The sequence below is a fragment of the Chinchilla lanigera genome, unplaced genomic scaffold, assembly GCF_000276665.1.
Source record: "Chinchilla lanigera isolate Chin_1 unplaced genomic scaffold, ChiLan1.0 scaffold00119, whole genome shotgun sequence".
Taxonomy (NCBI): Eukaryota; Metazoa; Chordata; class Mammalia; order Rodentia; family Chinchillidae; genus Chinchilla; species Chinchilla lanigera.
The window spans coordinates 2,322,492-2,348,939 of NW_004955520.1; the positions used below are offsets into that span (position 1 = coordinate 2,322,492).

General features: G+C 53.1%; 1 protein-coding gene and 1 long non-coding RNA gene across 4 annotated transcripts in view; one reads left to right on the top strand and one right to left on the bottom strand.

The window, feature by feature from the left end:
• Positions 1–4,745: 4,745 nt before the first annotated feature.
• LOC106147122 lies at positions 4,746–15,903 on the bottom strand. Of its 2 annotated transcripts, none has more exons than XR_001231875.1 (4): positions 14,411–15,903; positions 13,284–13,474; positions 7,380–7,477; positions 4,746–5,885 (listed from the first exon to the last, which is right to left on the bottom strand). It is a non-coding gene; the product is annotated as an uncharacterized LOC106147122 (long non-coding RNA). The 2 variants fall into 2 exon arrangements; XR_001231876.1 differs by having other exon boundaries at positions 14,025–15,903.
• Positions 15,904–16,056: 153 nt separating this feature from the next.
• The window catches only part of Dusp10 (dual specificity phosphatase 10), a 33,044-nt gene continuing 22,652 nt past the window's right edge, over positions 16,057–26,448 (top strand). The window contains exons 1-2 of one of the 2 annotated variants that reach the window (XM_013507067.1): positions 16,057–16,157; positions 19,073–19,924. In XM_013507067.1, coding sequence (XP_013362521.1) covers positions 19,114–19,924 — 811 coding nt within the window. In that variant the 5' untranslated portion in view covers positions 16,057–16,157; positions 19,073–19,113. Of the gene's footprint in view, positions 16,158–17,029; positions 17,139–19,072; positions 19,925–26,448 lie in introns of those variants that run through there. The other variant, XM_005409261.2, reaches the window with a different exon arrangement.

Here is a 26,448-nt window from a genome sequence, read left to right on the forward strand (position 1 = left end):
GTCCCTCGTCCCGGTGCAGAGACAGCGCTTCTGCCCCTTCACCCCTTCTCTGCGGCGGCGGCTGTGAGCAGTCTGCGGCCCTTACGTGTGTGCGTGTCTTCCCCTAGAGCTGGCTCTCTACGCGGCACTGATGGTACAGGCTGGCAGGGCAGGGAAACGGGAGTGCTGTGCTCCAGAGTCTGTCTTAAAATGTCAGATTTACCAATCAAAAAAGGAACCGCATGGAAGGGAAAATGGTAAGAAATCTTGAGTACTTATTATTACAAAAGGCGAGGCCCTGAAGGCCTGGGGACAGCACCTCAAAGGTGGTGACGGGAGACCCTGCCATGTCCCAGGGCAAAACGCCCTCCACGGTGAAGACGGGATGGACACCTTTGGAGACGGGTGAGGCTGCCGCTGGAGATGCAAGGCAGGGCGGGCAGGGAGACAGAATCCGAGAGTTAGAATTACCTAATTAATTCAAAGTAAGTTTTTAAGAAATAGAGCGACAGAGACACAAGAAGCGTAAGGAATAAATGCGAAATAAGTAGCAAGATGACGATTAGATTCGGCAGTAGCAATAATGTCATTAAATCTGAGCAGACTTCACACAACCGAAGGGAGAAGCCCGGCTGGATTTAAAGAGGCAGTATTCAGCTGGGTGCTGCTTAGAAGCACATGACAACATAACTAGAACAAACATAAATAAAAGTCATCGGTCTAGAGTCTCCAAAGAAGCAACACATAGAGGCAGTGGTGCCTCAGTTCACAAACTTCATTCTTTCCAAGATTCTGGTCGCAAACTGAATTGGACGGGAACTGAACCAAATTCAGTGGTTAGGTTCAGTGCTGACCTCAGGAGGACATCTGATCTGGTTCTCGTAGGTGTGGACTCGCACGCTGTCGTACATCATCCGTGATCTGCGGATTATGTATGCTGCTGTATGTACATACGTATATTCATGTACAGAAATAGGTGTATCCAAGGCTTGGCCCATGGAGCTGTGGGACTGACCAGCCTGATCCATGGGGGGCAGGCCAGCGGTGTGGACCTCAGGCCAGGGTTGCTCCTGGAGTTCTGTCCCATCACCTGATGGGACAAGGCTCACCCCACCCCTGGGGAGCCTCGCAGCCCACTGATTGCTGGTGCTCACCACCTCTGCAAAGTGCCTGCCCAGCGGTGCCCAGCTGAATGTCTACTGAGTATCTGGTAGCCAGAGCCCAGTCAGGTTGATACATGAAACTTACCCCTCCCAGCAACTGCTAGAATTATGCCTGGATATGCAGAACACCCGCCAGTCACTCAGTGGACCTGGTGGTGGGGCACCACCGAAAACTCTTGTGAAAAGCACACTTGGCCTGTCTGTGAGCCACACCCATGGGGGAAGACCGGGTGCTGGCTACCGAATGGGTCTCCGGAGAGTCCAGCAGAAGGATCTCGGCCAGACCACCAGCAGGGCCTTGCGCCACTCCCAGCCAGGTGTAAGTATTTTCCTCAGAGGCAGGATGACAAGGTGGGCAGGGTCTCCTGCTATGGTAGGGGTCTGATGGAGCACCTAGGGGTCTCTTAGAGGTAGATTTTTAAAAAAAGCCCTTTGCCTAGAGAGTGGTTCTGTATTGTTATGGTTGATACATTGTGTCAACTTGGGGAGTCTAGAGGTTTGGCTAAGTGACTCAGCAGGAAGCCAGGGTGCTTACTTTGTATACATCCTGAGCCTGTGGAAGAGGAGGGCCTGGAGATTATGTGAGAGCTACACACCCCTTAGGTGGGGGTAGCCTGTTTACAATGTAAGGCAGGGAAAGAAGCTGCTTGCCCGATTCCTCCCTTTTGCTCTGGCTGCTTTGCTGTTCGGCTGCCATTCCCTCTTTGCTCTTGTTGCTTTGCTACCTTCTGCCTGGGAGCCAGCCAGGTATGGACTGAAACCTCCACAGACTATAAGCTAAATAAACCTTTCCTTCCTTCATTTTGGGCGTTGGGTATTTTGTCTCGGCAACGAGAAAAAAGTAACCAAAACATGTGTGAATCACAGTCATAAGGATGATGAAAATGAGGTGATGGAGCAGGGGCGGAGAGGGAAAAGAGAAGGGCCTCGGGAAACCGGAAGTCGGTGAAGGTCGCACATAACCTGCCCCGTGACAGTACTCCTCCGTTCAAAGCCTGGTGGAGACGAGGCTCTGCTCTCACGGGGGACACGCTAATCTAGCAATGCCCCTGAGCGGGTGAGAGGAAGGTTCTGGTTCCCTGCGAGTGTGGGGGAGGGGACGCGGCACGGGCTGGGGAGAAGAGGCTCAGGTAGAGGCGGGAATTTGTGCGACTCCTGGGACGTCTGGGGAGCAGAGGCGAGCTTGGCCAGCCCGGCCCTGTGTGGCCCTGGCTCTGTGCGGGCCCATGCTGAGGCTACCACGTGCATCTCCTGCACCCTGAAACAAGTGTTCCCCTTCCTCTGTGCAGGGAGAGCTCACCCTCTCCTGCCAGCCAGTTCACCAGCTGACCTTTTGTTCCTCTCGTACAGTAGCATGTCAAGAATCACAGCGCGAGTAATGAATTCACACACGCACATGCCTGTGTGCACACAAACACACGTACGCGTGAACTCTGCCAGAATACTTGAAGATCGGACGCTCATGCCGGCTTCCCCAGTGGAAACATCTGTTTCAGGTCTGCTCTGTGTTCAGAGTCCAGGGCTAATGCTTCCACCCAAAAGATGGAGACCGGAACTGGACACTGTCCCAGCTCACTGTGGAAAACGCTCCGCTACCCGCAGGAGCAGTGCAGGAAGAGCGGCAGACATTTCTCCCCTCTTCCACAGAGGCTGTTGGAAGCACTGTGCACACACACGGACAGACACACACACGCAAGACTGAGGAGTGCACACGTGTTAAAAAATAAAGCATAAATAAAGCCCATGCGGATCTGAACACGTGAGTGAAGCATGGAGACCACATGGGAAGAACGGAAAAATCAGGTGGCGCTGTGGGGGGTCCCACACCCGTGCACCCTGGTGCAGGAGCAGCTGCTGTCAGACCCTCACCCACGCCTGGAAGAAAACTGGCTGTGATGGGACAGTGCCCCAAAAGGGCAGAAAGGGTTTGGAGTCACGTGCTATTAACTGAAGGGCTACTGTCATTTATTATTTGTTTACTTATTTATTTTGCTGTTTTGGGAGGATGAGAAAATATTATGTTGATGAGAAATGGATGAGAAAATATAAAATTATGATGAGCTAAGCAAGGGGCCTGTTGTAGTCTGGGTTCACGAGGGAATAGATTTAATACAGGACACATGATACATAGGATTGTTTTATAATATTCACCCAAAGAATCAAATGCAAAAGAGTGCAACTGATCTGTCTACACACTAGAGACCCAGAGAATCCAGCTGCAGGCCTGGATCCAGGGCAATGGCTGTACAAGTCCAGTTGGAGACCTAGAGCCCATGGCAATGTCTCATGCAGGCCTGTTTCATGGATCTGCACTGGGAAAGCCCAAAGGTCACCGGTAGAAGCTAGGAAGTCTGCACCAGCAGGATGAAGGATCTGTGTCAGCAGGCTGAGAAATCTACACTGGAGCCAGGAAATGATGACCAAGATAAAAACCAGAGCTCCTTCAAAGAGAACCGCAGCCATTCTCAGCAACAGTGAGGACCTGAGCTCCTCCAATGATAGGACAGCCGAGTTCATACCAGGAAAACCAGCACAACAGTCTTCTCCAGGAGAATCAACAGCACACCATCTTCCCCTCTAGGCATCCTTTTATGCTGTTGGCAATACTTCTCAGGTGGGCCTTCCACACACACCCAGCACAATGCTGACTCAGTTCAGCTGAGTGTTACGAGTTGGTCATTAGTTAATCCACATATGCTGTTTTGGGGATGCTGAGGCAGGAGGATCCCTTAAGCCCGGGAGCTCAAAGCCAGCCCAGGCAACATAGCAATAGCTCATGTCAACAACAACAATAAAAGTGACAATAACAACAAGAAATAAACTCTTATGAAGAGATTAATTCTGTTCCTAAAAGAAGACTATGGTAGTAGATGAAAGTAACCCTTTTATCTTTGTAAAAACCCATAGAGAAAACTTCTGAGCAAAATTAACCATGCACCAACCCTGGATCTTTAGAAAAGAGATTTCAAGAAGTTCAAAGAAAGACACTTGTGATTTTATCGCCAGGGACCCTTAGAGGGAAATCACCAGGGTGGCATCCCTGACTCTGGATGATGCAGTGGGAACCAGCGGACATGAGCAGAGTGCAGGGTGCTTCCTGGAGGTGGGGACAGAGTGTGACCGGGGGCCCACCGGGGATCTTGGCCACACAGAGGACTGAGATGAGTCTAGATGGAGATGAAACCAAGCAGCCCCACAGGTACCAGGGCCACCGCTGCTGCCGCCCATGTTTTGAAGCGATAGTGCCTGGCTGAAGACAGCAGGTTAGAGGTGATGGCGGGAAGAGGGAGGTTCCAGAGGCAGGAGGAGAGTCCCCCGCCCGGCTGGGGCTTGAGGCAGGGCCACTGTCCACACACTGTCCTGGTACGTTACTTCCGAGTCAGGCAGCAGAAACTCTGAGTTTTGTGGGACTCGAAGCTGATACTGTTTGGGCATCAAATTTAAGAAAAATGGATAAAAAAATATATAGGCAATTAGATTCAAAAATAAGTATTTATTCATTCCAAAGAAATCACAACAGATTACAGGTTTGGCCAAGCTGTTGTTCACACATTTTTTTAAATTACAGAAAAATAATGTAGCAACAAACTAGACTTCCCACTTGACTCTCAAATGCTTCTCTCGATGTTCTGATGGCCTGTTCTTTTATTGCTGTTTCATTCACTAATCATTTTGTGATATTATTCTCTACCAGAGAGTGGGAAAGTGAATTCTAACATGTCTGACTGAAAGGTTTTACTGTGCTTTATTGTTTTTAGAACAGCTTTAAGTCTGTAAAACAAATTGTGGAGTCTGGAGAGCTTCAGTGTGGCTCACAGTCAGTGTCTCCTGTGACATCATACACTGATATAGTGCATCTATCCTGGCAAATGAAGTCATACTCACACATTCAGTGAAGTTCAAACTTTACTCAGCGTTCTTTATTTTTTACTGGATGCCACTTTCTACTCGGAGATCCACTCTGGTCCTGATATAGAAGGTTAGGGTGTGACTAAACTGGCTGGGGAAGTAGGCATGACCGGTTAGTTACAAGATCCCAGACCACATGTGCAGAACAGTTCCCGAAGGCCTGAGCAGGGACTTCTCTCCAGAACTCGAGCATGTTTTCAATCCGATGCCCTAGCCCTCAAGTCAGCCGAGGTGTGGGATTCTAGCATCGCCTCTTGGGATCTGTATGTAGAAGTTCATATGAGTTTCCTCAAGATTCGGACAGTAGAAAAGGATGCAGACACCAAGAAAGGCTTGCTATTGTGGCCTTCCTCATGACAGCCTACCCCGATTTCTCCAGGGTATTCTTTTATCTCGCTGTCTTTCCTCTTTTACTTCGCCCAGGCTCACTCTGCAGGGCCAGTTTCTTCCTCACTCTTCACTTTTACCTTTTTTAAGTAAACATTGTCTCTGCTTTTTGCTCATTTTGTTCAATTCTTTGTTTGAGATGAGAACCTAAACTCTTAACTCCAGAAGGAGAGGTGAGCAACCCAGAACTCGGTAACATTCGAGAGTCGCTTTTAAAAGGAGCCACTTGATAACTTTTGGTACAGCCACCAAGCACAATCAAAAGCCAGCAGATTCCAGTAACAATCCCACACTCCTCGAGCATCACACGCTTCTCGGGGCCACCATCTTTGCAGACTGCCCTGTGCTTGGAGGACCGGGTTTGAGAAGACGAGCATTTGTAGAAGTCCTGCAGTTGGGACTTGGCTGCTGTTTGTCTCAGGAGTAGGTATTTTGGGATTCCAGGTTCTGTGGAAGAAGACCACACAGGTAAAAGGGGGTTCCACCACGTCTTATCAACATGACATGCTCCTGTCACTGTTGACCTTGACCTCCGCTATAACACATTCTAGCCACCCCCGCTGGACTCTGTGATAGGCAGTTACTGTGGCAGGAAGTTCCTGGAACAGGAAGTCATTGGGACAGGAAATCTCTGATAGAAAGTCACTCTGCTTAGCCTGTACCAGGGGCAGGGGCATGTTAATTCCACCCTCAGTGGGTGGGATCACTCCAAAAGTTATTTGGAATTTTTCAGTATGGGAAATATGTCTCTTTCCCCATTTATTTATTCAAATATTCATTTATGAATATTTTATAACTTGGGTTATAATATGTACTGTCCTATTTACTTTGTTGCTCAAATTCCTCCTGCTTTAACCACTAGGAGCTACTTTGGTTGGCCCCTAAACTGCACTGGCATAGCCCCATCCTTCTGACTTCTGTTTTCAATACTCTCTTATATTCTTGTTAATGTTTTTAATATTCTTGATATATTTTGAATTTGACACAGTAATTGTACCTTCTTATAGGGGTACAGTGTGACAATGCAGCACATGTATATAATGCATGATGATCAGTCAGATTAGGTAACTGACGTCCACTATTTCCATAATTAATCATTTCTTTGTCTTGGGAATATTTAAAATTCCCTCTACTAGTTATTCTTAAATACACAATTAATTGCCATCAATCACAATTATTCTAATACTGTACATCCTTCTTTTTCTTGATATTTTTTGTAGTTCTGGGGATGGAACTCAGGGCCTTATGCATGCTAGGCAAGTGCTCTACTTACAAGGTACACCCCAGTCCCTTCCTTCCTTTCTGACACTAGAAGATGTTCCAGACTCATCATTTATGCCTCAGTCCTAGAATCAGGCATTAATCCAAGGGGTTCTTGTTCCTTCTATTGAGAGTGGTCTAAGAATTAGAGGTGCTCATGGTTATTACAGTATTGTTGCTCCCAGACCTTCCCAGGTGATCAGCCAAGGAGCTGCAGACATGTATCCTGACCTGTGTGTACATTCACTTCTCTAGTTATTTCTGTGGGTGCCCATCTGCTTTTCTATGAAGCTGAGCATCCCCCCATGCTGCCACCTCCAGTCCCAACATGTCACCTTACTGGCTTTCCTTTCTTCTCCCCTTGCTGTCTATAACTTCAGCTTCCACAGTTGCAAACCCAGCTCCAGCCTCCATCTACTGACCTAGTCCTCCCTCTGCACTATGCATGCACAAATTCTCATCTCATACCCTTTCTCTTTCCCTGCCTCAATTCTAGCCCTTCGATTCCCAGCGTGGACCAACTCCTTCCTGTGTTAGCATGTTGTACATACCACTTCACCACCCAAAAGAAGGCTCTTTGCATATCTGGCTCTGTTTTCCTTTAGGTCTGAGCCTGAATACCACCTGGTATTAGTCAGTTTTCCTGTTGCTGCAACACAATACCTGATTCCCACAACTTACTGCAGAGAGGTTATTTTGGCTCACAGTCTCAGTCCCTGGTAGCTGGCTCCAAGGCAGAAGGAAGGCTTCATGGAGGAAAGCTTCTCACCTCATGGCGACTGGAAGTAGAGTGAGAAGGGAGGAGCCAGAGTGAGCAATGTAGGCTCCAAGGGCACAACCCCTTGGCCCATCTCCTCCTGCCAGGCTCTGCCTCCTAGCAGCACATTCAGCCAGGAGCTTAGGATGAGTCCACTGATGGGTACCGCCCCCATGATCCAGTCCTACTACACCGTCCTGAGGTCCACCACATCTCTGATCTCTCCCTGCCTGTTTGGTTGGTGTACAAGTAGCTGACTTTCTCTTGATGTCTCTGACTTCCGTTGCCATCCTCTGAAAGCAATCATTTCTCCTCTTTATATACAAAACCTTTATTAACTGTCTGTAATATGTTCGAGGCTCTGAGAAACTTTTTCTCCCTAGTGTTCATTTCTATCCTTGGAGGTGTAGATCCTGTTCTGTTCTGTTTGGCTTCCCCTAATTTTACAAAGGAGAAAATTGTATTGTGGCAAAACTAAGTGACTTGCCCAAGGTCATACGAGAAGTCGGTTGATTCCAAAGCCTGAGCCCCTAACCACTGCACCATTCTGTCTCCGGGTAGTTGTGACAGCTTAGCCTGTGGATGCCTTTCACAGGGGACACTGCTGGTGTGGCAGGGGTTGTGGGAAGCTCAGCTGCCCTTATCCATGAGAAGGGAAGTTGCGTAGGTACTACTCTGTGCCCGGACAAGTGAAGTATGCCACTGTCAGCAGGATCAGGGTCATCAGTGTTCCTTTGAGCATGTTGTTTAGACACTTGGTACTGTACAGGGATATCTTGCCCGAGATAAGGGCCAAGGCACTCCAGCCACAGTGAGACTAAGTAGGGCAGCTTCTGGCAGGAGGAAGATACCTTCAAGGTAGTATGGGAGACCCCAGGAACAACCTGGAAGGTAGAGGAGCCCTGCCTCAACGGGGGCTGCTCAGAACCCAGGAGCAGATGGCAAAGCTGGGTTCCTCAGGTGGCAGTGACAGCTTGTGCCAGCTGAGGGGGAAGGGATGGTCCACAGCTGGTAGCCAAGTCCTGGAGAGCAGGTGTCTCAGGCAGGGGAGCCAAGCAGAAACTCCCTTGAAAATCAGTTAATTATTTAGCCAACAGATATTATTGCACACTATCTATGTCCCAGGAGGCTGTGGAGTCAAACAAATACCCCCACCCTTTGGAGATTGAAAGTGTGCCCCTCATGGCGAGGGAAATTAATCAGTAACAGAACAAAGCACATGAGAGGCCATCAGAGCCCGCCGGTCTGGAGAAGAGCACGGTCAGAGCCATCAGGAGGATTCGCTAGGCAGCATACAGGCGCCATAACAAGCCTCACTTCACACATGCAAGCTTCACCTGGAGTCCTTTCCAAGATGCCCCAGAGGTCCCTGAGCACATGCAAACCAGAATCTAGGTCATCAAGTCTGCCTCATGTATGGAACAGGACATTCGAGGAGCAGGTGCTAATCAGGTGGCCCCTCTCTTTGGCTGACATCTAACACCTTGTGGAGTTACTTGGTCCACAAGTCCGTTAATAGGTTATTCCAAACACAAAATCAGACACCATAAGAAAGGCTTGGCAGCAGCCGGAAGTCAGTCTCTAGCCTCAGTAACTAACTGTTCCTGTCACCTTGAATAGCTCATCTCACTTCTATAAGTTTCCTTTGTGTTTCTTGGAAAAAAAAAAAAAAAAGGTGTATACTACAGGATTTCTACGGCCCCTTTCTGTGATGGCCTGGTCTTTCTGTGAGGTTCCACGAAGGAAATTATTCTAGGAGCTTAGAGTGGGCGGAAAGAGCTTAAAGCACGCCCAGTGCACGGACAGTGGCAACGTCCCTGCGCTCGTCAAGGGACCCGGCTCTACAGTCTGGCCCTGGGCTCTCCCCAGTCTGAGGAGCACTGGAGAAATCACTGCACAGACGCAGGAGTCATTCCACGCGGTCTGTTCTCCCCAACGCAGAGCTGCAGGCTGGGTGTGGCCCTGGGCTGGAAAACTCGGTGCTCAAGGGCAGCCTCCTGCCTCGGGCACCTTGGACAGCGCGGCGCTCTCAGAGCTGAGTGGACTCTGGACCCTGTGAGGGTCTGCAGAAACGTCAGTGCTTGGTCAGTCCGCAGCATGGAGCCTGCTTCCCTCAGAGCCAGGGGAGGAAGGCGCACTGGCCCTGTCCTCCTTGTCCACCGGCTGAGGGCTGGGGATGTTTCTGCCGTGCATGCGGCTCGGGGAGTGGCACTTTGCTCTGTTTGCTTGCTCGTCTGCTCTTTTCTCTGTGATCAGCTCTCTCGTTGCCGTGGCTTTTGTGCTTGGTTTCCTGTTTGTCTGTCTGCACATCACTCCCTTGGAGAGGGCAGGAGACCACACCGTGCTCCCCGAAACACCGGACATCTGAGCTTTGGGAAGGTGTATTTCCTAGAGCAAGCCTTTGAAATGTTTTCTTAGGATAGCGAAGCCACCAGACCTCCGTGTGATCACCTGAGAGTAGAAACCCGTGTGTGAAAATCAAGAAACCATCCATGAACTAGGCACTGCTTGCTTTACCGAGTCTGTCCTCCTCCACAGGGAGGCCATACACGAGCTTGGCCAGTGGGGTCTGACTCTCACAGGTCAGGACACGGCCCCTCCAGAACGGCCTGTTTTCTTGCCCGCCAAATCAGAATCGTAGCATGGGGCCCGGAGTTTTTGTGCAGTTCCAATGAGACAGAAGGTGAAAGTATTGTGCAAAACCCAGCGGGGGTGAAGAGCACGTTGTGCCGCAGCTATCTGTGAGCAGGTCTGACCTGGAAACGACAAGCTAGGTGGGACAGGAAGTTCACCCGACGTTCAAGGTGAAACTCCACACAGTGTCTTTAGAGGAGCTTCCCGTATAAAATCACCTCCCTGCCTCTCTCCCTCCCTCTCTCCCCTAGGAGTCCCGAGGGGCCTAGTGGTCGCCCCGCCCTACTTGCCTCCCCAGTAGAAAATGTTTTCTGATCTGGCTCTAGGTGCTCCTCCCTGCACACCGGAGGCTTCTTCTGTTTTACCTGAGTTATAGGTTCACTAACCCAGACTTTTTGGAGATGTTATTATTAGAACTTTAATCACCCATGTCCTCCTTTTCAGTTCTTTCTAAAATTACTTTCTGGGGATAATAATTATGTCAATCGGCAGCCAGCCGGGTGGAGCTGTGGCCCTGGGGCTGAAACAAGAAGGGGTCTCCAGCCAGGATCTGTCACTTGGCTGCAGAGGGTTGTGCTGGTTTCCCACCTCCACTGGGAAACCAGCACAACAACCAGCCCGTCTCTGTCCGGAAGTTAGTGCCGTCTAACGACCCAGGCTGCCGGGGCCGGCGTCCCACCCTGGCCTGCTTTGGCATCCACTTCTGCGCTGCTGTGGACAGCCAGATCCTGCAGTCTGGTCTGAGCTCTGGCTCTGAGGCCACGCTGACGGTAGTCAGCAGCACTGCGTGCTTCGCTTTCATCAGCTCTGTCCTAGGAGGGCAACCAGAGGGTCCCTTTCTGCCTTGCGGTCTTCCATTCATCGGGTGAACATGTTCTGTGTGCCTGCTGTGCCGCACGCTGGAGCGAAAGAGTCTATTCTCGGGGGCAGGGAGCCAGGGCAACAGAACTCTAAGCCACAGATCTCACTGAAAGGGAGCAACATATGCATGGAAGCTGAGAGACTAAGGCAGGGCAAAGGGCGGAGCTGCACGTGCCCGTCTGGCGGGAGCAGCCTAGGAGCCACCAGGTTCGTTCAAGGACAGCAGGGCCATGGGAAGAGGCGCCAGGGAGCAAGTGTCCCACGGGCACCGAGCAGATCCCGAGGTGGCGGCGCAGGGAGAGCGCTTGTGCCCTCAGTGATGTGCAGCCCCTTCCGAGTGGCCCGGACGTGCTGAGACAGCAAGCACTTTGGCAGCAGGGCACGGGGAGATTTGCCGGGGTCCAGAGAGAAGGAGGAAGAGGACGGTGAATCCCTCTCTGCCTTCCTGGCCCGGGGCCTGGAGGAAGAGGCTGCCAGTCACCCACCCAAGAAGGGAACGAGAAGCAGAGCAGGTACAGGAGGGATGGGTGGGTTTGGATGGTTAAAGTGTCTGCACAGCAGGAGGAAGTCCTGTCTGCACACTGGGAAGAAGTCATATCTACATGGCCGGAGGAAGCTGGAAGCAGTGCTGCCCGAGGACCTGCTGGGGAGTCATCAGTGCTCTGTGTGTTTCCTAGGGCAGGAAGAGCTTTGCAGACCCCAGGAGCACGCATCACGTGGGACTCAGATCCCCTCTCTGGGTCCCAGGGCTGCACCGAGGAAGCCTGGATCTGGGAGACCCCTGGTGTCCCCTGTGGTCCCCTCCCCCTCCACAGGAGCTGAGGACCACCTGCGTTTCCTGTTCCTTCACCGTTCCCACTGGCGGGGCCCCAGTCCTGCCCCAGCTGTGCCCTCTGCACACAGGGTGACGCTGGCCACTTCCCTCCGTATCTCCCACCACCTTCAGCATGGACATGCAGATTTAAATGAGCTAATGTGAGTAAATCCCAACAGTGCTCGGTACAGGGAAAAAGCTCAGTAAATGTTGCTTGTCATTATTTTATTTCTGAACCCCAGATATTTAGAACAAGTTGCATGAATATTTACTTATAGAGATACAGGAGGCTCCTTATGGCCCATCTGGAAACCTAAAGAACCTTGTCCCACCATGCAGAGATGGTGCAGTGTGACACTTGCCTCCGCAGTGTGGTGACCTCTCCTCGCCTTGGTCCAAAATGCTTGAAATCAGGTGTTTGAGACTGTGAACTCTGGAGTGTTTGCACATAAATAATGAGATATTTGGAGGTGGAACACAAAAGTGTCTAAACACAAAACTTATGCTTAGATCCACATTCTATGCACAGCCTGAAGGTGGTTTTCTGCTGTGTTTTTAGTGCACCTGTGTTTTGATTGCCATTTATCACATGAGGTCAGGTGTGGAATTTTCCACTATGATATCATTTCAGTGCCCCAAAATTGCTGGGTTTTGGAGTGTTGCTGATTTCAGAGTAAGAATGCTCCACCTGCATTCGGCCTGAAGCCAGTAAGGGTAAGGGTGGGGATGCTCAGGAGGTGCCTTGATCTTTCAGTCTCACACCCTGCAGGACATGGGTAGTACAGTCAGATGCAGGCGCCTGGAGACCTCTGCCAGTGAGGGAGGCAGCTGCTCAGTTTGGAAGGGGAAGCCTTCATAGCCTTTGAGGCAGCCACACATAGTAAATAATAACAGGCCATCGTCTCGGGAGGTGTGGCTGGGCCCTCATGGCAGTGCATTAGCTTTGGCTGATTAGTTTCGTAGCGAATGTGAGTTTATGTTGGGAGTCTGTATCAGCCCAAATTCTGAGGAAGAGCAGCAGAGGTCTGCGAGGTCAGTCAAGGAAGAGGAGGAGAAGGAGGAGGAGCTGCCCAGGAAGGCATGTGCTACCTTCATGAATACAGGGGGCTTATGAGTCTCCTAAAGTCAGTCAGTCCCTTCTGTGCAGCTGGGAAGTGCTGGGCTGTGCTTTATTGTTGTTGCTGCTGCTGTTGTTTTTGTAAGACGGGGTCTCATTAGGTCGTCCGAGCTGGCCTTGAACTCACACTGGTGCTCCTGCCTCAGCTTTCAGAGTGCTGAGGTTACACATGGCACCACCACACCTGGCCTTAGGCAGACTCTGAGGCAGGTCAGAAGCCACAAGCAGAGGCCAAGCACAGCTTGGGGCACGTCATCTCCACTCTGAGCCTCACATTGCTGAACAGATACAGGGACAACTGGCAGCGTGAAAACCACAGGAGAGTGGGAGGACAGCAGGACACTTCCTGCAGAGTCACTGCTCCTGTGGAGTCTCAGGAGTGAAGCGGGTGTGGTCACTTACCTTGAGTCCTGTCCCTCTGGGTCACCCTGACACAGTTTAAGAACCAGTGGCTTAGACAGGCTCTCAAGTCCCATCCAGACCCAACACTGTGGTTCCAATGGCTTTGGCCAAGGAGCAATTACAGGCTCTAACGTCCAAAAGAAACAGGCAAATTGGGTACGTCACTGAAAGTTTTCCAGTAGCCACATTCTCTGTAAAAAATAAATGTGTAGAATTCATTTTACTAATATTTAGCCCAATATGTCCAAAACATAAGCAATTTGGTGTGTAATCAATATAAAATAACTGAGATATTTTACATCTGTAGAGGAAATTTACAAATCCAACGTGTTACACGTTACGTGAACCTGAAGGCGCCTCTCACTGCAAGCCAACCTGTCGCGTGGCCGCCTCCACGGCCCAGAGCCTCCAGCTGTCCTGTGGGGCAGGACCACAGTCTCTGGCTCCGCGCTGTGGTCGGTGACAAAGCACATGGCCTGCCTCCGCCCACTGCCGCGGAGCCCCTCGCCCTGAGCTTGCTGCTGTGACCAAATATCTCGCACGGAACAGACTTTGTCTGAAGGTTCCGGAGGCTGAGAAGTCCCAGAGGAAGGTGAGGGCTGTTGCCACTTCCCTGCCTGGTCAGGGCCGGGTCTCTGCTCCTCCTGAGCAGAAAGGACAAGGACTGAGGGGTGGAACCCGTTTTTTATCCCATCCAAGAGGGCCCCGCCTCCTCACACTCCCCAGCCTCTTCCCACTTACCCCTTAGCCCTTCCTTCCTTGGCCTGGAGCTTGCTGTCAGATGGCCCCTGGGGCTGGCCACAGTGATCTCACCCTGACCCCCGTGACCTCACCCTGACCCCCGTGACCTCACCCCTCGTCCAGTGACCTCATGGCTGCCGCCACAACTTTCCAACCACAGTTCAGCCCCCATCCTTGCTGACTTAATCTTCTTTATCCTGGGATTGAAGATTGCTACTTTTTCTCCAAACCTTTCTCTGCCGTAATTCTAGAATCTTCTGAAATCTACCTTGACCTCGAGGATTAGGCTGAAGACATCATCCCAAAATGCTTCACCATTTGAGTGCACATAAGAAAGTAATTTAAATAATACGTCTGTTTGACACCACCCATCTTATCTCCTGTACCTGGGCCCAAGTCGTCTTCACCTCTTGACAGGAACGCATAGCATTTTGCTTTCAACATCTGTGGGAGCAAAGCCGTGACCCAGTGCAGTTGTCACAGTGTCCACACACGGTGAGGATGCCTGTGGTTCCCTGGGACTGAACATGAGCATGGAGCCTGCTGGTTAATGGTACACAGATCAGGTTCCTGGCCATTGGCTGCCTGCTTTGCAAAATTAAACCTGCAGGCAGCATCTCAGGCGCTTTCACTTCCTAGCAACTCAGACACAGAGGCAAAATCCCTGTCTGGCACAGCAGGAGCTCGGAGAGTAGTGCCTGGAAAGAAACTCCTCTGTGTAATCCGATTGTTCTATCACTCTATAATTTGAACATAAATATACACAGAGATGCCTAATTTAAGAAATAATCACATCTTTGTATGCATCTATGATCTGGCAGTTATTCCATATTGCGTGTTCTATAACTGATGAAGAATTGCCATCTTTCTCAAGTTTTCAGCCCGGACGATTAGATTCTTAGTTAACTGAGTTCCAATAACTCAGGACTTGAAACTAGTATAACTGTCCCATTAAATAAGTTACATTTCTTCTTGGAGCTACTTTCCCTTGAGAAGACTTTTGGAACAGAAGCCCTCTCCTACTGTTGTCCACATCTCTACTTTGAGGGCAGAGCTATGGTGGCCTTAGCAGCGAGTCAACCATGTATAGATCACTGGGTGCTTAGCGGCAGCCCATTTCCTGAGGCAGGTGAATGATCCTTTTCTAAGTGCCTTTTATCCACAGGGAGCCTTTGTTTCCTCCCATCGCTTGCACAAGTATTCTTTTTTTCTGAGCTGGGCTTTTACCATCTTATAGACAAACAAGTGAACACGTGATTCTGAGCAGCTACAAGGAAGTCAGAACCAGGACTCAGAATTCTCCAGGCTTGAGTGAGTGAACATCTTCTCCATAACTGCGCTTAGGAAAGGGCCTGAAGCCTTTCAGCTCCAAAAATATACACGTTTGGCCCTCTGGGAAGTTCTTTTCTGCTTTCTGTGGAAATTCACAGGATCCACCTCCAAGGGGGAAGACAAAGATCGCTGGGATGGCGCCTCAGTTGTCACTGCGAGGCAGGTGTGAGTGTGGGGATAGGGCGCTACCCCAAATCCTCGCAGTGTGTGATGCGTGCCGGAACACAGGCGTGTGCACGTGTGCACGTGGATGCAAGGTGCTTACGGGTTTCTCCTAACATCCGGGCTGAGAACAGCTGGCCAGCTGTGGTTGGTGCCTTCTGACTCCAGGCCGTTTAGCATATTTATTAGGCCTGACTCTAAAGTAAGCCTTCAAACACCTGCCATTAGGAAGGGTAGAGAACCACAGGCAAACAATCCACAGTGCTCAGAACATATTCTTGCACTGTAATTATTTCGTGTTTTGTCCCTTGGAGCAGAGCTAGGGCGCTAGTGGAGCAGAAGTGGGGCAGGACCGGCTCTGTTGGAGTGTAGACTTCTGGCGTATTTGCCACTCCTCCGGGTGGTCCAGGGCGGCCTCCCAGCTTCCCCAGGTTTTCCTAGACGGCCAGGGCCACCGCCTGCTCTTCTGCAGCACTGCGACCGCTCTGCTGGCCACAGCCCGGAAGCGCGCTTGACAGAGGCGGGGTCGCCTGCCCGACGCGCCTCCACCGGGTTCAGCATGGCTCGGGACCCGAGGATCAGGCCTGACCCTGCCCACAGGCTCCAGGGAGCCGTCCTGGGCGCGGGCCGCGGGAGCGGGTAAGAAAGATGGCTGGGTGGAGAGGCTGCCGCGCTGGGGCTTGGACGGCGCCCCGGGCCCGCGGCCCCCTCCTCCGAGCAGTCCGCGGGCAGGCGGCGAGGCGGCGAGGCTCGGGTCCTGCCCAGGTACCGAGCTGGAGAAGGCTGGAGCTGCCGGGGGCGGGAGGACGGCGCCGCGGCCGCGCACCGGGCAGCCGGGCGGGCAGCGACATTTGCGAGCCCGCTGTCCCCTGAGGACAGAGAGGGGCCGCGGTCTAGCCTTAGAAAACCAGGTCCGCGGCTCTCATCTTCCGCCTGAGTCAGAAGAAAAACGGACGCGCCCGCTGTCCGGGGTGCAAGGCGTCCGCGGGTGCGGGGTGTCCGCGGCTGCGGGGTGTCCTCGGGTGCCGAGTACCCGCGGCTGCGGGGCGGCCCGGGTGCGGGTGACCGAGTGTGCGCAGTGTCTGCGGGCGCCAGGGGTCCGCGAGCGCAGGATCTCGGAGAGCCAGCGAGTGGAGGCAATCAGCTTCGCCGTGGGCGAGCGCAGCCCCGGGCCCCGGGCCGGGAAGGGTTAACGGTGGCCGGCCTGGCTTCCCGGTAAATAGAGAGCAGCTGCCCGCCGGTCCGCCGGACCTTTCAAGGGTTTGATTGGCTGCCAATGACATCACCGCCCAAGTCTCAGCTGCGAGTTCCCGGGCGCCGGGCTACGGGCCCGCCCAAACGCCGCGAGGCCCCGCCCCAGACACGCCCCCGGAAGCCCATTGGCTGCTCGTCTTGGTGAAGTGGCAGTCCGCCTTCCCCGGGTTCTGATTGGCTTACCGCGTCGTAGGTCGGCCGCCCGCGACCGGCCCGCCCCCTCGGAATCTTACATTTACAGTGTAGCAAAAGAGAAAGTAACTATGTTGCTGCTGGAGATCAATGAAGCCGAGTGAATGGGCGGCCCGCGCGAGTCCACAGCAGAGGCGCAGCGCCCGGCGGTGCAGGGCTGCGCTGCTCCAGGAAGTAAGTGCAAGTCCCGCGGCCACGAAGGGGCTGTGTGTGTGTGCGTGTGTGTGTGCGTGTGTGTGAGTGTGCGCGCGCGTGTGTGTGCGTGTCTGTGCGCACGCGAGGAGGAGAGGGGGAGCGGTACGGACGCAGGACCGCGGGTGTTGCCCGGGCCCTGCGCGCCCACGCTGCGGTCCCCTTGCCGGGGCAGGAGAGAGCGGGCTTGTTGGGATGCTTTGCGGCAGTTTCGCCGCCGGCGTGCGAGCCCGCTGCGTGGCGAGGACCCGGCGGTGGGTGCCGCGAGTGGGGAAGGGCGTTCTCCACGCGCCGGGTCTCTTCCCGGCCCTGCCCGGGAGAGCCAGGTCCTCGGACCCGGGTTGCCAGGCCGGGCCGGGGATTCTGGGCGCCTTGCACACCGCCCCTCTGCTGCAGGGAGCAGCCCATCCCGTGCGCTGGCACTGGCGGGGGTCCTGGCGTCCCGGAGAGCAGGGCCCGGTGTGCGCCTTCGCTGAGGGGCTGGCGAGCTGGTCCTGGACGCCCCCACGTACCCTCAGGGCAGGCTTCTGACGCCTGGTCAGGCTGGGAAACAGTTGCAGCTGCTGGAATAGTACTCCTTCTCCAAAAAATACTACGCCAGGGGGTGGGGAGGAAGGCGGGAGGCTGGATCTTAGCTCCCATCCAGAGGTGCTGGGAGAAACCCGAGCCGGTGGGTACGTGCCCGGCTGTGCGTGCGTGCATTCCGCCTGTGACACTTTGGCTGCGTGTCAGAGAGTGATGAGGGTCGTGTGTAGACGGGTGATAGATGACATTTTTCCGAACAGCTCCTGAAGTTTGCGCAGGTGAGCCTCTGTTGCTTGAGGTTTGGTTTCCTGGCTGTGTCCGTGTCTGACAGAGAGGGGCCGCCAGGGCCGCGGAAGCGTCCAGGGCCCTCGGCGGGGCAGGGGACTGTTCCTTCCCTTTGCAGGATCCCTGGGGGGCGGGAACCAGGGAGCCTTGGGCAGCAGTGTCCCCTGAAGACCCCAGCTCCCTGTGAGGGGCATGGTGGCGTGAAGCTGAACCTCGCAGTGTGGCTGCTCCAGCCGGCCTGGAGGAGCTCTGGGAGGCAGCCTGCGCTGGGGACGGGAGGGCAGGGGAGGCCAAGCAGTGGGTACCATCCTCAGAGGCCAGGCGAGAGTAGGCGTGAGCAAAGGGATCGGCAGGCGATAGACCTGCCGGGGTTGAGTTTCCAGACTGGCCCCTCCGCCAGCCTGAGACTTCATCTGAACACACCGGGTGGAAGTGCGAAGGGGAAATGCCAGTTAGTTTCCAAGAGGGAGTCGGGAGACGTGAGGTCCTGGTGTGACTCTGCTGTGGTTTTCAGATGACCTGGTAGGACAAGGAGCAAGACCGGCCCCTCCTAAAGCTTGTTCTCTCAGGAGACACTTGCATTCTGGTCTGTAGAAAGTTGACATCCGCCCTGAGGTATATTTAGCTGCTGTGTATTTCTGTGAGCCAGGCCGGTGCTCTTGGTCGTCTCTGAATTGCTGTGGGTGAAGGAGTTACATGGCAAGCATCTGAGAGGGTACGCAAATGGGCTTCCTCGGTGGAGAGTCCTTGTGCCCGGGAGATGTGGCCCGGAACAGAGCCTCGGAACCCTCCCCTCTGTCTGCAGCTTTTCTGATTCTTTGTGCTCCCACCTTCTGGAGGCTGAACTTTGGTGCCAGCCGTGGCAGGTTGCTCATTAACGTCTGTCACGTGAAGTCCAGTGTCAGGGTGGACTGAGCGGCTGGGTAGACAGGGCCCACGGGCTGCATCCTCTCGGATCCCTCGGAGTGGGTGTCAGGCTTCGGAAGCTGCGGCAAAGGGCACTTTGCACTTCACTCAGAGAGAGGCGATGCTGGCCCGGGACTGGATGTAAGGCGTTTGTGTCACGTGGTGACTCTCTTTTCTCTTCCCCTTCCCCTTCTTTGCAGACTCTTGAGTTCTCCTCGCGTTGCCAGTTTTCGGCCTCCTCATGCCTCCGTCTCCTTTAGATGACAGGGTAGTAGTGGCACTGTCTAGGCCTGTCCGACCTCAGGATCTCAGCCTTTGCTTAGACTCTAGCTACCTTGGCTCTGCCACCCCCGGCAGTAGCAGCCGCCCGTCTGTCATCGCCACCACCATCGTGTCCCTCCAGGCTGCGAATCTGACGTATATGCCCTCATCCAGCGGCTCTGCCCGCTCCCTGAATTGTGGATGCAGCAGTGCCAGTTGCTGCACTGTGGCAGCTTACGACAAGGACAGTCAGGCCCAGACCCAAGCCGTTGCTGCGGGCACCGCCACCACCGCCGTCGGAACCTCTACCACCTGCCCTGCCCCCCAGATGGTCAGCAGCAATGAGAACACAGGCTCCCTAAGCTTAGCGGGTGGGGCGGGCAGCCCCGCGGCAGGGACCCCCAAGCAGCTAGCCAGCATCAAAATCATCTACCCCAACGACTTGGCCAAAAAGATGACCAAGGGCGGCAGGAGCCACCTGCCCAGCCAGGGCCCCGTCATCATCGACTGCAGGCCCTTCATGGAGTACAATAAGAGTCACATCCAAGGAGCTGTCCACATCAACTGTGCCGACAAGATCAGCCGGCGCCGGCTGCAGCAGGGCAAGATCACTGTCCTGGACCTGATTTCCTGCAGGGAAGGCAAGGACTCTTTCAAGAGGATCTTCTCCAAAGAAATCATAGTTTACGACGAGAATACCAACGAGCCGAGCAGAGTGATGCCCTCGCAGCCTCTTCACATAGTCCTCGAGTCCCTGAAGAGAGAAGGCAAAGACCCCCTGGTGCTGAAAGGTAATGTCCCTCCTCCCCTCCCGCCAGCCCTTCTCCTCGCCCACATACCCGAGACCGAGATAGCCTTTCTCCCCGCGTTCTCCTCCTTGCCCATTCTGTAGTGTTTTGCTACTGTAAGAAAAATGCCTTGGGCTGGAGGCTGGAAGATCCGAGTCCAGGCAAGGATTTCTGATGCGTGCCGCAGGGCAGGCCAGGCCGCCTCTCTAAAGAGGGGCCGTGTCGGACGCATACCTGGTCCTGGAGCTGGGTGAGCGTTCCTGTCTCTCAGCCCTCGCGGTATAGATGGAACAGAGGGAGCAACAGTGCTGACCTGCAGGGCAGCTGGAGAGGGCTGCTGCTTCGGTGGGAAACGCTTCCTTTCTTTCCTCTCTCTGGCCTCCTTGGCTTTGGGATGGTTGCTAGAGTGACCTTCAAGATGGACAGAGGTCTGTATGAAGGCCCCAAAGAAGGAGAAAAGTTCACCCCTTTATCCATCCCTCTGCCTGATCTCCAAGGAGATAGAGGCATTTTAGTGACATTCTCCCCAGCCCATGGTAGTTTTTGGCTTCACCTGATGCCCGCTGGAGTTATGGCTTCTCCCAAGAGGGCATGGTGGGTGGCTTTCCCTGTCTGTGGATCATGGCAGGACTGAGGTCAAAGGAGCTGAGCCTGAGAGGGGGAATTCAGGCCCCTCCTCTGGGCTCTGTGCAGCAGGGCTGCCTGGCCTGGCAGGGAGGCCTCACACCTGCCTGTCCTCAACGCTGTCCCGACGCCCTTCTCTCCACTGCAGCATCTTATGCCTGGCGGTGGTAGCACAGACGGTCCTCTTCCTTCTTCTGTCTTCCCCTTGGGTTCTGACCAAGGTGCTTGCGGTTCCCGGGGCCCAGCTCAGCCACCCCCGGATGTGTTGAGCTAAGAGTTGCTGGTTGCTCTGATCATTGTGCGTGTTTAAATCGCCGTGTCCACTTGGAGCCAGGCAGTTTGTCTTTGGGGAGTCGTTCTGCCATTGTCTTCTGGGTGACACTTCTGCCTTCTCTCATGCAGTGTCCTTGGTCCCTTTGCTGTCACTGCCCTTCCCACGCTGCACTGTCCTCCTCAAGCTCACGGTCCTTGGGCTCGACTGTCACAGAGACACGTCCTTCCCAGGGGAGTAGTCTTTTGGTGAAGGAGAACCTCTCACAACTGTGTGCAGACAGATCTGGAAGCTCAGGCACTGTTTGGTGGTGGTAGAAGGCTTTCTGGGAGTCTCACACGGGTTCGAGGTCCTCCGTGAGCTCTGTATTCTATTTCTGTTTTCCTGTGTGGTTGGCTTCTGGCGTTTCCCAGTAGGCTCCCCCTGCTGTTGTTCTTGCACGGTAATCTTGGCTAGGCTTGTCTTGCTCAGATAGGAAATACTGTCTACAGGGTTCCATTTGTGAGAGTTTATCTTGGGGAATAATGACAAATGGTCTTGCTGGTCTTGTTCCTTCTGTAGAGTCCATATTCTTGATGAAAAGCAGGCTTCTTGTGTCTCCCTAGTCTGGAAGGCATCGGGCAACATGAATTCAGATGAGCCTGAACTTGAGCATGGGGTGATTAGGAGGTAGATCCTGTCCCTCTGATGTGCCGAGGGCCTGTCGGGTGATGAGAGGGCAGTGTCTCAGGACCACTGTGAAGGTGGGGTTCTCTCACTCCACTGTGGGTGCAGCTGGTGCCAGGCAGCCGACTGCCCCTGGGGCTGGGGTAAGATTGCCTTGCGGGGCGGGGCGGACTGCGCTGACCTCACCACGCGCAGCCGCAGGGAGGGCCGGGCATTTTCAGGTTGGTGAGACTCGGAGGCGGCCGCTTTGGAAGACATTCTGGTAGCAGAGGTTGGATTCTTTGTAGTTTTGGGGGGGCTTTTCTTTAAATATCTAGAAATTGGGTGGAAAATATATAGTTCAGGTGCAGAGGGGTCTGTGTTCTGTTGCTTGTTATCATTGTTCATGTGGTATCTGTTGGGGGAGTGGCCCAGAGAAGGCTATTAGAGTGCCTTGAGCTACTCTTTCTTCGGGGTGAGCCTGTGATCAATCCCGCAGCACCACCAAGGCAAGTGTGGGGGGCATCTCGCAAGGGCCTGCTCAGCAGCTTCTCCTGGTACTTGCGTGGGTCCAGCAGGCCGTCCTGGCTTGGCTTTCCCTGTGAGGTTTATTTTAGGAGCCCTGTCCCTTGGTGATCTGAGATTGTATTTCGGCAGGGGTGGTACTGGTACCATTTTGGACAGAGTGGCTTTGGTAGGGTGCGGTGGTGGGGGTGGTTAGGCTATAAGGGAGACACATGTAAGGCCTGGTGTGTTTATTTTGGGGATTTCAGTGCAGTCTCGGGTAATTTATACCTGTCCCGCCTGAGCGCCTGGTCATGTTTGTAAACACTGGTTGCTACCCTCGCTTCCCAAGTGTCTGGCCCCGGTCCGTGCCGGGCTGTCCATTTTGGTGCCGCCTGTCAAGTGGTGCGGCTGCTGGTTGCCGTTTTAGTAACGCTGCGTCAGGTCGGGAAGAGCTGATGAGCACACGGAAGCCCCTGGGATTACACCCCTGCTCTGATTTACAGCTCCCTCCCTGTGTGACCCACGTCTGAACCCCCAGCTTAGTCTCATCTTTTGAGGAGAGCAGTGTGGAGCCTGAGCCTCTGCTCACCCTGATGAAAACTATCCAGATGAATAAGGACTTGAGGCTTCTCAACATTGTGGAGGGTTACAGTCTGCTTCACCTGAGGCTGAGTTTCGATCAGCTGTTACCAGGTTTCTGACCGAACTGAAGAAGGCCGCTAGGCCATCCTGGACCTGTCATAACCAATGCCCCAAGCTCGATGTGATCTCAGAGGCCCCTTTCCTCCCAGTCCAGGAGAATTGATGTGTCCTTTGCCAGTGCAGGAAGGCCGTCCGCTGCGCACCCCCTTTCTAAAGACAACATAGGCCTTTAAACTTTTCATCATAAATAATGTTTAGAGAAGTAGAAAAGTGTAGAATGAATAGCCCTGCCCCTGTCAACCAACAATTTCCGTTTGCTTTCTTTTCTTTTTTTCCTTGAAATGTATTATAGCATAGACAACATTCAGATATATTTAAGTATGTTTGCTAAGACTTCATATTTTAAACACAGTCTTGGTGGGGATAATTTATAGGGTAGTTCGGAGTTGTTCACTGCCAGCTACCTCAGTGTTGTGCTTCTGTCTGAGTGATTTTCAAAGATGGGGTCCCCAGCGTCACAAGAAGCCGTCCTTTGAGGGCAGGGAGGGCTCCAGCACCCTGGGCTACGTCCTGGGTCCATGGTGTCTGCCACAGAGCCTTGGCCTGCCCTGGCCGTGTGCTGCCTGGGCCAGAGGCATTTTGGGGGAACAAGGGCAGGCGTGGGAATGGCTCAGGGGGGCTGACCCCCAGGGAGGAGTTTCATGCCAGGCGTTACTTTTATACTCTCAAACTTCCCTGTGCAGCTTGAGGGAGTTGCAACCCAGACTCCACATCTCCCCAACTTACACAGACGCTCGCCGGTGGTGGCGAATGAGATGACGGTGTGAACAACCATGCTCAGAAATCAGAGAAAACGTTTGCTTTTTTTTCCTTTTTTTCTCTGTTTGGGAGGAAGAGTGAATAAGAATCTCCCATACACACACACACTCAGGGATGTCAAGAGGATTTTTAACTGAAAAAATTAATTTCTAATGTAGATCTGATGTGAAGTAAAATCTGTGTCTACATTCACAAACTTAACTGTTCATATTCTCAGCCTCTGACTCACACCCAAGGCTGGATGCCAGACACTGGCTTCATAACAGAAAGGGTAGCGGGGAGGGCGGACTTCGGATTCACTGTCCCTGCTTGTGGCGCTGGTGCTCCCCGTATGGCCCTAGCACAAGGTGCTTAAGCCCTGCAGTCCTTGGTTTCCTCATTTGCAAAAGGTGGTATAGTAACAGCCATCTCCTAGTGTTGGTTCAGGAGCTAAATGCGTTAATGTGTACAGTGCTCAGAGTAGCGCCTCGTACTGACAAGCACTTTGCAAATGCAGCTCGGTGCTATTATTACTACTGATTAAACAGAAATATGGCACCAGTAAAAAGGTGATTTTGCCTCTTCTTCCAGAGGAACACGGATAAGCTAGGTCTAGCAGTGTGTACAGGGTGTGTGTGTGTTGCTATGGGCTAAAAATAACTTGGTGACTGTTACCTAATTTAAGTAGCGTATAGTTGGAGTGCCAAGTAATTGCAAAAACATGTTGAGTCAAGAGGCTAGAGTACTTTGGGTATATCTTAGAATTATTTATTTGTGGATGAATTTATAAAAACGTGATAAGTCTGTCCAACTAATGTCCTCTCCTGAGTAAGATAGTATAAAACTTCTGAACTTTACTTTTCCTGGCATCTCATCAGGTGAACTTATTTTTAGAAGGAGGGTTGTAGACTGACTATAAAAGGGTAGAGGGGGTGGGTTCCTGGACCTGGGGCTGTGAGGAACAGGAGCTGGGTGCTGTCCTTTCCCTCAGCCCGCACCAGCCCTCAAGGGGTACCTGGTCACCTAGGGTCTCTGTTGCTCAGCAAGGTGGAGCGAAGCTCACTCACACCTGGTCGCAGGTCTGTGCTTTCCCAGGGACCCACTGTGTGTCTGTCGGCAGGTCCCGTGACAGCCCAGGTGTCCCCACCTGAGCCATGGGTTGGTTCTAGCATCGCAGGGCAAAGCAAGGTGGTGGATGTGTGTCGAGTGCAGACAGCTCCAGGAGTCCGCCACTGCTGGCCACGCCCCCGAGAACCTGTCCCTGAGAGTGAGGGCGGAGCCCAGTTGTCCCCGCACTGGCTATGGGAAGGGTCACCTCTGAGTACTCTTGTCCCTCCCAGCTCCGATCAGGGAGACCAACCCAGTCACTCACAGACTTGTCGAGGACAAGCTCAGGAAACTCTTCTGGGCCTTGGTGGATGACGGTGATGCGCTAGAGAAGGCAGGATGGGGCGGAAGCTCGGTCGGCAAAGCTGGTTGTCTAATTCTGCTTTCCAACGAGTTCAGTGGAGGAGGGCACGGGAACGGTGGGACACACTGCTGTCCTTTCCATCGGGCAGATTCATCTACAGAGCTGACAAAGCCACGGCAGAAGTCCCCCTGCCTCAGCCCCTGCAGGCACCTGGGGCTGCCCGGGGCCTTGGTTGCAGACCCTGCCTCGTTAGAGCCATGCCCAGGCCCGGGAGGACAGGTTGGGCACAAAGTGTGGTACACTGCAGCGTTAGACCACATATGTAATGCGAGTTGGCAGAAAAAGGTGCCGTCCATGAGCAGGACAGAAGTTCTGGCCCAGGCAGCAGCCGTCTCACCACTTTGGATCGGAGAATCTGGGCTTTAGAGCTGCAGCACCACAAGCCCTCAGCTGCCCCGAAGGCTGCACCTCTGCATCCCGGGGTGACTTCAAACCGAGGCGCTCAACCCACACAGAGATCTGGCTGAACTGGCTGCAGCCGGCACTCAGATGGAGGTGTTTCAGAGCTGCCTGAATGATTCCACCACCCAGCAAAATTTAAGAACCATTGATCTACTGGAGTCTTCTCATTATACGGTTATGGAAATGAGGCCAAGAGGTTGACGACTTGTCCAAGGTCACATGCATGATTAATTTTAGAGCTTTGGTCCTTAGCGCTACAGATGATCTTGCCAGATGGATAGATGGATCTATGTCTGTGTTGCCCAATAACAATACAGAGTATAGAGCATAAAATATAAAATAATATATTGAACTTTTGAGTACACATACCTTTTTCTCTTTTAATCCTGACATTTTGGTGCAGAACAAAAGGATGTAAGCCTAAGCACTTTGGAAAACAGTAGCTCATGGTCTAGATTTTACCTGGCCCTAGAAATATGACCAAATTTAACACTGATTTAATTCCATCTTCTGAGTAACCTAATGGCTGAAGCAAGAGCTGAAAACCACGTATCAAGATGTGCTCCGGTGTCTGCCGGCTTCGAGCCACGTTTGTCTTTGGGCTCATGGTGGCTCAGCCGGGCGGTAGAAGGTGTAACGTTTGCCCACAGCCACTGCTGGCAGGGGCCCTGGCAGCGTCGGAGTGGATACAGATGAGGCCAGGACCTGGGGCCCCTCCTCCCGGAAGACCGTGTGTCCTCTGTCCTGTGTGCTTTACAGAAGGGCCCATCTTCAGGAGATGTCTTATTTTACCTGTTCTTTTTTAAGAAAAGAGATGTGCCTTTCTTAGGTACACCGTGGGCTGGCAGAGTTTCTCCCCAGTCCCTGGATGCTAAAGGCGGTGATCTGCTTGCTGCTCGTGGTCTCATACCTGCCCTGTACGCAGGCGTAGCTCAGCCCGTACCTCCTCTGCCGAGCAGATGAGAACTTTGTCACCGGGACCCCAGCAATTGTGGACATGCTGCTGATAGGAACAAGGCCAGTGTTTGTTCTCCTTGTGTGCTCACTCGGAAAAAGGACTTGCTCGGCGCACAAGCCCGGTACACACAGTTCCAGTGGCAAGGTTTTGCCTGCTTTCAAAAAAGACGGGGCTGGGGATTTAGCTAGGGGCTGGGGATTTAGCTCAGC